This window comes from Mustela putorius, unplaced genomic scaffold (assembly GCF_011764305.1).
Source record: "Mustela putorius furo isolate JIRA1106 unplaced genomic scaffold, ASM1176430v1.1 tig00000585_pilon_pilon_pilon, whole genome shotgun sequence".
Lineage (NCBI taxonomy): Eukaryota > Metazoa > Chordata > Mammalia > Carnivora > Mustelidae > Mustela > Mustela putorius.
The window spans coordinates 4,538,763-4,551,297 of record NW_025421424.1 but is presented as its reverse complement, the minus strand read 5'-3'; the positions used below and the strand labels follow the sequence as shown (position 1 = coordinate 4,551,297).

The 12,535-nt window shown below is 35.9% G+C and overlaps 1 protein-coding gene across 1 annotated transcript in view; it reads left to right on the top strand.

Annotated features, from left to right (window-relative positions):
* The window catches only part of MAN1A2 (mannosidase alpha class 1A member 2), a 190,487-nt gene that overhangs the window by 53,694 nt on the left and 124,258 nt on the right, over positions 1-12,535 (top strand). The window contains exon 3 of the mRNA XM_004771062.3: positions 4,068-4,164. Coding sequence (XP_004771119.1) covers positions 4,068-4,164 — 97 coding nt within the window. The remainder of the gene's footprint in view (positions 1-4,067; positions 4,165-12,535) is intronic.

Sequence of the window (12,535 nt, the reverse complement as noted above, 5' to 3'; positions counted from 1 at the left end):
GAGGACCAAAAAAGAAAAAAAAAATTGTCATTGGCATGACAAAAAAATGGAACTCATGAGAACAGGAGGTTATGAAAAGGAACATTTATAGAATATGAAGGAGCTCTTAGAAATTAAAAAAATATAATTTTAAAATTCAGTAGAAGAGTTGGAAGATAAAATTGAACATATCTCTCAGTAGAACAAAGAAAGAGATTGAGCAAACAAGAAGGTAAGATTAGTCAGGAACATTTGACAAGTGATTAGATGAAGAAAATAGATGAGAAGAAGTCAATTTAAAAAAACTGGCTGAAACTAAAGAATGTGGGTCTTAGGGATTGAAAGGACCTACCAGACATGGAACAACAATGAGCAAAAAAAATAGAAAAAAAAAAAAAAAAGATTCCTACTGAAATTTTAGAAAAATAAGCATTCAAAAACAGATCCTAAACATTTACAGAGGAAAAAAAAAAGATGAGATTGTATATAATGGCACCTCAGATTCCTCAGCCATAATACTGGAAACTGGAAGAGAGTGGAACAGTAGCTTAGAAAATTATATATTCAGCCAAATTGTGAATCAAATCTGAGGGTAAATTTAGTCATTTTCTCAGATTGCTATTGAAAAATATGCTTCAGCACAAAAATAGGAAGAGAAGAGATTTTGGCAACAAGGGATCTGTCACTAGAGAGAGAAAGGATTCTCAGGATTCTGAATAAGGGACTCAGCAGGGTGACTGCTGTGCTTCAGGCTGAGAGAACAGAAGTCGAGGTCAGAACAGGAGGGATAGAGAGCTTCAGGAAGGATATATCAGAATAAAATGGAACTGATAGTTTATCTGATGTGTAGGATATATACTGAGACAGGTTTTGGAGCTCATCTATAATTTGGAAGTAAATTCAGAATTACTACATTAAAAACTTAAGTGAACAAACAAACAAAACCCGAAGCCCTCAGATAACTAATTAAAAGCAGGGCAAACAAAAGTTGCATAAGGTAATATAATAATTACAAGAAAAACATGTTAATTACATTGGGAGGATGTAGGTCAGAGAAATATAAGTGGGGAAGTGTATGCTGAGGTAGTGGCATAAAAGAGCTAAATTATCGCTAACTGTAGGGGAATATGGTACATACCTAAACCTTTTTTAGAAATTAAGAACTAGCCCTATAGACTGTATTTCAAAATACAGTGATAAATGGAAAAAATTGGTGAAGGGTGCCTGGGTGGCTTAACTGGTTAAACAGTTGCCTTTAGCTCAGGTCATGTCATGATCCCAGTCCCATGCTGGGCTCTCTGCTCAGGAGGGAGCCTGCTTCCCCCTCTCCCTCTGCCTGCTGCTGCTTCTGTGTGTGCTCTTTCTCTCTCTGCCAAATAAATAAAATTTAAAAAAAATTGAGCTTTTTGAGACATGATTTTGTAAAAAATAAAATGTACCTATTTTAAGAGTATTGCTTGTTGATGGGTTTTGATAGCTGTATATACCTGTATAACAACTATTATCAAGATATTTATAATCTCAGAATGTTTTTCTTGAGCCCCTCTTTGGTCAGTCCACCCGATTCCTTGGTCACAGGCAAACACTGATCTACTTTTAATTATTATAGGTTGCTTGTCTTTTTTAGAGTTTCAGTCAAATGGAATCATAAAGTACAAAAGTATGTGATATTTTGTTTCTGGGCATTTGCGTGGCATAATTTTTTTGAGATTAACCTATGTAGATTGCACATGAAGGTCATTTTTTCCTTAGTAGTATTCCATTATACCATAACTTGTTTTATTTATTCACCTGTTGAACATTTGTTCAACAGTTGTTCCAGGTTTTGACTGTTATGGTTAAAGTTGCTGTGAACATTTGTGTACAAGTATTTGTATGGGCACATATTTTAGTTTTAATTTTAACCTTTGTCTGTGATCTGTTGCTGGTTAATTTTTTTGTTTATTGTCTGAAGTAAGGGCCGTGCTTCAGTTTTTGCCCATAGGGCATTCTAGTCGTTTCAGCATCATTTGTTGAAAAGATTATCCTTTTCCTGTTGAATTACGTTGGCACTTTTGTTCAGGATCCAATGATAAAATCAGTAGTTGTTGAGCCCCTTTCTGGACTCATACCTATTCCATAACCCTTAATGCCAGTAGGACCCCATATTGAATTCTTAAATTATAGTAAGCTTTGATGTCAGGTTAAATCCTCCAACTTTGTTCTTTTTAAAAATTACTTTGGCATTTCTGGGTCCTTTGCCTTTCTAGAATTAGCTTCTTTATGAAAATAGAAGGTTGCTGGATTTTGATTGGGATTTTATTGAATCTGTAGATGTATTAGGAAGAATTATTAACAGTATCCAGTGTTACATGAACATGTTACATGTTTCCACTTATTTAGGTTTTCTTTGGTTTCTCAGCAGTGTTTTATAGTTCTCAGTATATAATTCTTGTACATATTGTTACATTTGTTCTGAAATATTTCATGTTTTTGATGCTAATATAAATGGAGTTGCTTATTACTAGCATATAGAAATATATTTGATTTTAGCTTTCTGGACTTGTTTCCCTATTACTTTATTGAAGTCATTTATTCTTGTGGACTTTTCTTTTTTAGATTGCTTAGGATTCTCCTTATACATAGTAATGTCCTCTGTGAATAGAGGTACTTTTCCATTTTCCTTTTTGATTTTTATGCTTTTTATTTCTTTTTCTTGTATGGTTACATTGGTTAGGACTTCCAGTACATTGTTGAAAATAAATGGTGAGAATGGACATACTTGATCTCAACGTTAGGGGTTAAGCATTTAGTCTTTTACCATTAAGTATGATGTTAGCTATAAGTTTTTTGAAGATCCCCCTTTTTTTAGGTTGTAGACATTTCCTTGTAGTTTACTGAGAGTTTTTTTAATCATGAATGGGTGTTGAATCTTGTCAGGTGCTTTGTCTACCGGCATAAAAATGATTGTTTGATGTTTTTCCTTTTATATTATTCTGAATTACATTAATTGATGTTTGAATGTTAATCAGTCTTCAATTTGTAGGTTAAACTGTTCTTGATCATTACGCAGTATCCTCTCTCTATTGCTGATTTTTGTTAAGGAATTTTGTGTTTTGTTTTGTTTTGTTTTTTTAAAGATTTTATTTATTTATTTGCCAGGGAAAGAGAGAGAGAGAGAGCAGGTGCAAGAACACACAAGCAGGGGAACAGCCTGCAGAGAGAGAAGCAGGCTGTCTGTTGAGCAAAGAGCCTGATGGAGGAGTTGATCACAGGACTCTAGGATCATGACCTGAGCTGAAGGGAGACCCTTCACCGATTGAGTCACTCAGGCATCCCTCATTAGGAAATTTTGAATCTGTGTTTTTGAGAGATACTGGTTTTCAGTTTCCTTGTAATGTCTTTGCCTGGTTTTGGTTTCTGAATAATGCAAGCTGCAAAAAACCAAGTTGAGGAATATTTTATTGAATAGTATACTGATAATTGAATAGATTTTTGATATACAACAGTCCACTGTTGAAAACTGTTATAAATTAAATACTCTGCTGTTGCGTAGCTTGGAGCTCCTTGGGTTGTGAGAAGTGCAGTTCAAGCTAGTTGTTAAAAAAAATTTATTAGCTTAGTGGCTCTAAATGAGGGCTTCAAGCTTGGCTTGACTAAGTTCACATCTTAGATGTGATTGTTAATAATATACACCTCTGTCCTTTTGTTTTTTAGTTTCTCCATGTTGGGTGAATGTTAGCCTCCATCAGCTCTACGATGATATATTATGTACACCTTGAGATTACAAATCGAGAGAGTCCCTTCCTTTATGCATAAAGGGACTTGATTGCTGCTACTTGAATCACACCTAGTCACTTTGTTTAGGTCAGGAGTTGGCAAAATACAGCCTGCAGGCCAAGGTTTTTTTTTTTTTTTTCTCTGTTGTGTAGACTGAGGTTAAGCATGGGTATGTGTGTTGTCACAGTGGTACAAATGGTAATAGAATAATATTCTAATGTAGGAGATATAGGATAATAGGTAAGACTATAGTGATAGATGATCTAGATAGATGAAATAACAGTCTGTGAGTAATGTAAATTGCTTGGTTATAATTTTTCCTTTCTCAGATGATGAAACATGCCTGGGATAATTATAGGATATATGGATGGGGGCATAATGAACTCAGACCTATTGCACGGAAAGGACACTCCACTAATATATTTGGTAAGTTTACTTCTTCTAATTATACATCCACTACTATATCCATTTTCTGTCTCCATCTTTAAAATAGAATCTAACTTTTTAAGTTCTTTATACTTTATCAAGTATTTCTATGTAACAATAATTTGAATTATAATAAGTACATAACATGTACTTTTTTTTTTAAGTTTCAGTGAAGATTTAGGGATACTTTGGAATATACAGATGATGTGGTAGATTTTATATATATATATAAATCTATATATAGATAGATTTATATATAGATAAATTTATACATATATGTATGTATATATATATACATATATGTATAGATATATAGAATCTATATATATAGATAGTATATATATATATATATATATATATATATATATGCCATTCATTTATTTGAGTATTTTGCTGCTTTTTCTGCCATTTCTTTTTTTAGTATCAGGGAAGTTTGGTACCCATTTGTAGTTTTTCTTCAACACAGTTCTGATACTCCTCATATTATAGAGGAGGAGGGGATGCAAAAGAAAGCAGCAGTCCTCATTGCTTTGTGGGTGCCCCATTGTGAGATATTAGTGCAGGAAAAGACATTATATGTAATGGTTAATTAAAATTAGATCCTCTCTTCAAGTAAGTATTTCCTTATATTAAATTCAGTGGTAAACTGTGAGTCCTTTTAAAGGATTGGAGTATAAATGTGTACTGAAAATAAAGGTTGGGTGTTAATTTTCTACTCATTTTCTTAAACCATATTTCTCAGAACATCTACTATATTAAAAATTATCAAAGAGATACGGGTCCTAGATGATAAATTATTTAAAAAGATCAATGAAACCAAGCTCCTAGCAGGACTGACAAAGAAAAAGAATAAACATGAATTACTACTATTAGGAATTAAAAGGGATTATCACTACAGCTGCCACCAAACAAGAAACAGCTGCCTTTAGCTCAGATTGTGTCATGATCCCAGGGTCCTGGGATCAAGTCCCATTGTAGGGCTCCCTGCTCAGTCCCTGGGGTTGTTGATGCCCTTTAGAATTTTATTCTCTTATTTATCTGTTCCTCTCTGGACAGATGACAAAATGGAAAAACTCACCTCAAAAAAAAGAGTAAGTGGCAGTACTACTGACTGCCAGGAAGCTAATCAGCGTGGATATAAGTAAGATCCTCCCCTGCTCGTGTTCCATCTCTCATTATATCTCTCTCAAATAAATAAAATCTTAAAAAAAAAAAAAACTCATTGATAGAGAACAATCTGAGGGTTGATGAAAGGAAGTGGATGGGGCTAGATGGATGATGGGTATTTAAGGACGGCACTTGTGGTGGGCCGTGGGTGTTTATTTAGGTGATTAATCACTGGATTCTACTCATGAGACTAATATTGCACTGTATGTTAGCTAACCAAATTTTAAATAAAATTTTTAAAAATCAATAGAAAGAGGACAACACCTCGACATAATAATGAAACTTGCAAATCTCAGAGACAAAATCCTGAAAGCAGCTCAAGATAAGACGTCCATACCTTACCAGGGTAGACTCATTAGACTGGTAGCAGACCTGTCACAGAGATCTGGTAGGCCAGAAAGGACTGGCATGATATATTCAGGGTGCTAAATGAGAAAAAATATGCAACTAAGAATATTTAATAGATGTCATTCAAAATAGAATGAGTGATAAAAAGCTTCCAGGACAAACTAAAAGAATTTAAAGAAACTAAAAGAATTTGTGGTCACTAAACCAGCCCCAAAAGAAATATCAAAGGGGATCCTTTAAGCAAAGAGAGAGCCCAAAAGTAACATAGACCAGAAAGGAACAGACATAATCTATAGAAACAATGACTTTATAGGTAATACAGTGGCACTAAATTCCTATCTTTCAGTAGTTACTCTGGATGTAAATGGGCTAAATGCTCCAATCAAAAGACACAGGGTATCTGATTGAATAAAAAAGGAAAACCATCGATAAACTATGTGCAAGAGACTCATTTTAGACCCAGAGACACCTCCAGATTGAAAGTGAGGGAGTGGAAAACCATTTATCATCCTAATCGACATCAAAAGAAAGCTGGGGTAGCAATCCATATATCAGACAAATTAGATTTTAAGCCAAAGATTAATAAAAGATGAGGAAGGACAGACACTATATTATAATTGAAGTATCTATCCAACAAGAGGATATAACAGTTACAAATATTTATGCCCCTAACATGGGAGCAGCCAATTATATAAGCCAATTAATAATAAAAGTAAACTCATTGATAGTAACAAAATAATAGTAGAGGACTTTAACACCTCCCTCACTGCAGTGGATAGATCATGTAAGCAGAAGATCAACAAGGAAATAAGGGCCCGTTTTATATATATTCTATATAACAGTTATATCTATATAACAGATATATTACACACTTATATATAACAGATATATTCAGAGCATTCTGTCCCAAAGCAACAAAATACACATTCTTCTCGAGTGCTCGTGGAACAACTTCCAGAATAGACAGAATTGTCCAGAATAAACTACCTGGGTCAACAAATCAGGTCTCAGCTGGTACTAAAAGATTGGGATCATTCCTTGCATATTTTCAGATCACTGTGCTTTGAAACTTGAACTCAGTCACAAGAGGAAATTTGGAAAGAACTCAAATACTTGGAGGCTAAAGAGCATCCTACTAAGGAATGAATGGGTCAACCAGGAAATAAAAGAAGAATTTAAAAATTCATGGAAACAAATGAAAATGTAAACATTTAGAAACAAATGAAAATGTAAACACAAATGTTCAAAATCTTTGGGATGCAACAAAGGTGGTCCTAAGTGGGAAGTATATAGCACTACAAGTCTTTCTCAGGAAACAAGAAAGGTCTCAAATACACAAGCTAACCTTACACCTAAAGGAGCTGGAAAAAGAACAGCAAATAAAGCCTAAACCCAGCAGGAGAAGAGAATTACTAAGATTAGAACAGAAATCAATGAAATAGAAACCAAAAGAACAGTAGAACAGATCAACAAAACTAGGAGCTTGTTCTTTGAAAGAATTAATAAGATTGATAAGTGCCTGGCTAGACTTATCAAAAAGAAATGAGAAAGGACCCCAATTAATAAAATTATGAGTGAGAGGAGAGATCACAACCAACACTGAAGAAATACAATTATAAGAACATATTATGAACAAATATATGCCAACAGATTAAGTAATCTGGAAGAAATGGATGCATTCCTAGAGATGTATAAACTACCGAAACTGAAATAGGAAGAAATAGAAAACCTGAACAGGCCCACAACTAGCAAGGAAATTGAAGCAGTAATCAAAAAAAAATCTAACAAACAAGAATCCAGGGTTGGATGGCTTCCCAGGGGAATTCTACCAAACATTTCATTAATAAATTCTTCTGAAGCTCTTTCAAAAACTAGAAATGGATGGAAATCATCCAAATTCATTTTCTGAGGCCAGCATTACTTTGATCTCAAAAGAAGACAAAGACCCCACCAAAAAAAGAGAATTATAGATCAATATCCCTGATGAACATGAATGCAAAAATTCTCATCAAGACACTGCCTAGTAGGATCCAACAGTACATTAAAAGGATTACTCACCATGACCAAGTGGGATTTATTCCTGGGCTGCAAGGGTGGTTCAACATCTGCAAATCAATCAGTGTGATACACTACATATATAAAAGAAAGGCAGGAACCATATGATCCTCTCAATCCTTTCTTTTATGTAGAAAGGGCAAGAACCATATATGTAGAAAGCATTTGACAAAGTACAGCATCTGTTCTTAATGAAAACTTTTCACAGTGTAGAGATAAAGGGAACATAACAATATCATAAAAGCCATCTGTGAAAAATCCACAGTGAATATCATTCTCAATGGGGAAGAACTGAGAGCTTTTCCCAAGGTTAGGAACACAGCAGGGATGTCCACTGTCCCCTCTTTTGTTCAATAATAGTACTAGAGGTCCTAACCTCTGCAGTCAGACAAGAAAAAGAAATAAAAGGCATCCAAATCAGCAATGAAGCCAAAGTCTCACTCTTTGCAGATGGCTTGATACTCTTTTTTTTTTTTTTTTTTGTGGAAAACCCAAAAGGCTCCACCCCAAAATTGCTAAAACTCACACAGGAATTCAGCAAATGACAGGATATAAAATCAATGCACAGAAATCCATTGCATTTCTATATGCCAACAATGAGAAGAAATGGAAATTAAGGAATGGATCCCATTTATAATTGCACCCAAAAGCATAAGGTACCTAGGAATAAACATTACCAAAGAGGCAAAGGATCTGTACTCAGAAAACTATAGAAATCTCATGAAAGAAATTGAGGAAGACACAGAGTGATAGAAAAACGTTCCATGCTTATGGATTTCAAGAACAAATATTGTTAAAATGTCTGTGCTATGCAAAACAATCTATACATTCAGCGCAATCCCTACCAAACTACCATTAACTTTTTTTCACAGAGTTGGAACAAATAATCCTAAAATTGTATGGAATCAAAAAAGACCCTGAATATCCAATGACATACTGGACCAGATGGACTTAACAGATAGATCTATTGAATGTTGAAAAAGAAAACCGAAGCTGGTGGCATCACAGTGCTGGACTTCAAGCTCTATTACAAAGCTATAATCATCAAGACAGTATGGTACTGGTACAAAAACAGACACATAGATCAGTGGAACAATATAGAGAACCCAGAAATAGACCCTCAGCTTTATGACCAACTAACCTTTGACAAAACAGGTTGGAATATCCAGTGGAAAAAAGAATCTCTTCAACAAATGATGGGAAAATTGCATGCAGAAGAATGAAACTGGATCATTGTCTGACACCATACACAAAGATAAACTCAAAGTGGAAGAAAGACCTAAATATGTGAGACAAGAATCCGTCAAAATCCTAGCGTAGAACACAGGCAGCAGCCTCTTTGATCTTGGCCACGGCAACCTCTTGCTAGAAACTTCTCCAAAGGCAGGGGAAACAAAAGCAAAAATGAACTATTGGAACTTCATCAAGATCAAGCAAAGCAAAGAGTCAAGGATACTAAAAGGCAACCTGTGGAATGGGAGAAGATATTTGCAGATGACATATCAGATAAAGGACTAGTATCCAAAATCTATGAAGAACTTATCAGACTCAGCACTCAACAAATAATTCAATCAAGAAATGGTCAGAAGACTTCAAGAGACATTTCTCCAAAGAAGATACCCAAATCCCCAACAGACACATGAAAAAAGGCTCAATATCACTTGGCATTAGAGAAATACAGGTCAAAAACCACAATGAGATACCGCCTCATGCCAGTCAGAATGGCTAAAATTAACAAGTCAAGAGATGACAGATGTTGGTGAGGATGTGGAGAAAGGGGAACCCTGATACACTGTTGGTGTAAATGCAAGCTGGTGTAGCCACTCTGGAAAACAGTATGGTGGTTCCTCAAAAAGTTGAAAATAGAGCTACCCTATGACCTAGCCATCATACTACTGGGTATTTACCCCAAAGATACAAATGTAGTCATCTGAGGCACCTGCACCCCAGTATTTATAGCAGCAGTGTCCACAATAGCCCAACTGTGGAAAGAGCCCAGATGTCCATCAACAGAATAGTACACAGCCATCAAAAAATGAAATCTTATCATTTGTAATGACATGAATGGAGGTAGAGGGTATTATGCTAAGTGAAATAAGTCAATCAGAGAAAGACAATTCTCCTATGATCTTCTGGAATTTGAGAAACAAAACAGGATCATAGAGGAAGAGAAGGAAAAATAAAAGAAGACAAGATCAGAGAGGGAGACAAACTGTAAGAGACTCATTCTTTTTAAAAGATATTATTTATTTATTTTACATACAGAGACACGGTGAGGGAGGGAACACAAGCAGGGGGAGTGGGAGAGGGAGAAGCAGGCTTCCCGCTGAGCAGGGAGCCTGATGTAGGGCTCCATCCCAGGACCCTGAGATCAAGCCTGAGCTGAAGGCAGACGCTTAACAACTGAGCCACCCAGGCAATTAAGACTCTTAATCGTAGGAAGCAAGCTGAGGGTTGCTATAGGGGATTGGGGTAGGAGTTTGGGATAACTGGGTGATGGACATTTAGGAGCACACACTTTATGATGAGCACTGGGTATCCTATAAGACTGATGAGTCACTGACCTCTAGGTCTGAAACCAATAATACAGTATATGTTAATTTAATTTAAATTAAAAATAAATTTAAACAAATGTATATGTATACAAGGGGATATCAGTCAATCATAAAAAAGAATGAAATCTTGCCATTTGAAATGATGATTGAATCTGGAAAGTATTACACTAAGCGAAATAAGTCAGAGAAAGACAAGTACCATATGATCATCAAGTACCATGATGTGGATATTAAGAAACAGAACAAAGGAACATGGAGGAAGAAAAAAAGAGGTAAACCAAGAAACAAGCTCTTAACTGTAGAGAATAATCTGATGGTTACCAGAGGGGAGGTTGGTGGGGGGATGGGTGAAATAGGTGATGGGGATTAAGGAGTGCATTTGCTGTAATGAGCACTGGGTCTTGTATGTAAGTGCTGAATCACTATATTGTACACCTGAAACTAACAGTACACTGTTCACTAACTGGAATTTAATTAAAAAAAAATAGAAGCACATGGAAAAAGCCATGTGCTTTTCCACTTGGGAAAAAAAACACATTTTCCATTAGGAAGTTTAATTTTCAAACATTTAGAGATTTTCTTTTTATCTTTCCATTACTGAAATTTAGTTTACTTCTGTTATGGTCAGAGAGTGTGCTATATTTCAGGGTCTTTTTCTAAGATTTTATTTATTTGACAGAGAGAGCAAGAGAGCACAAGCAGGGAGAGTGGCAGAGGGAGAAGCAGGCTCCCCGCTGAGCAGAGGGTCTGATGTGGGGCTCAATCCCTGGACCTGGGATCATGTCCTGAGCCGAAGGCAGATGCTTAACCGACTGAGTCATCTGGGCACCCCTATATTTTACTTCCTTTAAATTGTTTAAGGTTTATTTTATGATCCAGAATATGGTGAATGTTCCATTTGTGCTTAAAAAGAACCTGTATAGATGTCATCTGCTGATCCTGGGTAGAATGTTCTATTGATGTTAGATCTCATTGGTTATTAGTGCGGTTGTTCAGGCTCCCTCTCTGCTTGCTAAATTTCTGTCCAGTAGTTTTATCACTTCCTGAGAGAAAGGTGTTGAAGTCCTCAACTGTAATTTTGGATTTCTCTCTTAGCCCATTCAGTTCAGCCAGTTTTTGCTGCTTATATTTCATTTATTGATATATTCTTGTTAAGTGTTTACACATTTAGGATTGTTTTATGTCTTCTTGGTAGCACCACCAAACCCCTAATACCAAAACCAGACAACAGTATTTCAAGGAAAGGAAAACGTAGACCAGTGCCCATCATGAATATAGACACAAAAATCTTTAGCCAAATCTTAGTAAATCTAATTCAGGAATACCTCAAATGAATAATACCTTATGACTATTGCATGGTTCATTTAATATTGAGAAGTTAACCAGTATAATTGAAAATATTAAGGGGGAGCATGTGGGTAGCTCAGTCAGCTAAGCGTCTGCTTCCGGCTCAGGTTATAATCTCGGGGTCCTGGGATTGTGCCCAACATAGGGCTCCCTGCTCAGCGGGAGCCTGCTCCCCCTGCTTGTGCTCGCCTGCTCGCTCTCAAAAGAATAGATCTTTAAAAAAAATAATATTACGGGAATCAAAGAAAAACCTTTATGATCATTTCAGTAGATGCAAACAACTGGTTTAGCAACACTCAAGATTGATCCATGATTGAAGTTCTCCGGTAACTTTCATAGAAGGGAACTTACTCAGTATGATTAAAGAAAGGCATTAAAACACACAGACACACAGATACCCAAAAATAAAACAAATGGAAAAAGTTTGCCACATTCTTAATATTTGAACATGAGATGTTTTCCTCTAAGATTATGAACCAGCAAGGATGTCTGCTCTCTTACTTTTGTGTAGCGGTGGAGTTGAGGTCCTACCCAGTACACTAAAGTAAGAAAAAGACAAAAGAGGCCTAAAGATTGGAAATGAAGAAGCACAACTTATAGCTAATGAGATTTTCCATGAAGAAAATCTTAAGAAATCAGCACCAACAAAGTACTCGATTGAATAAAATTTAGTAAGGTTGTGGTACAAGTTCAATGTACAAAATAAATTGTATTTCTATATACTAGCAATGAACAGTCATAGAGTCATTTAAAAATCATATCATTTGCAATCGCATCAAAAAATATGAACTGCAGGGCGCCTGGGTGGCTCAGTGGGTTAAGCCTCTGCCTTTGGCTCAGGTCATGATCTCAGGGTCCTAGGATCGAGTCCCGCATCGGGCTCTCTGCTCAGCGGGGAG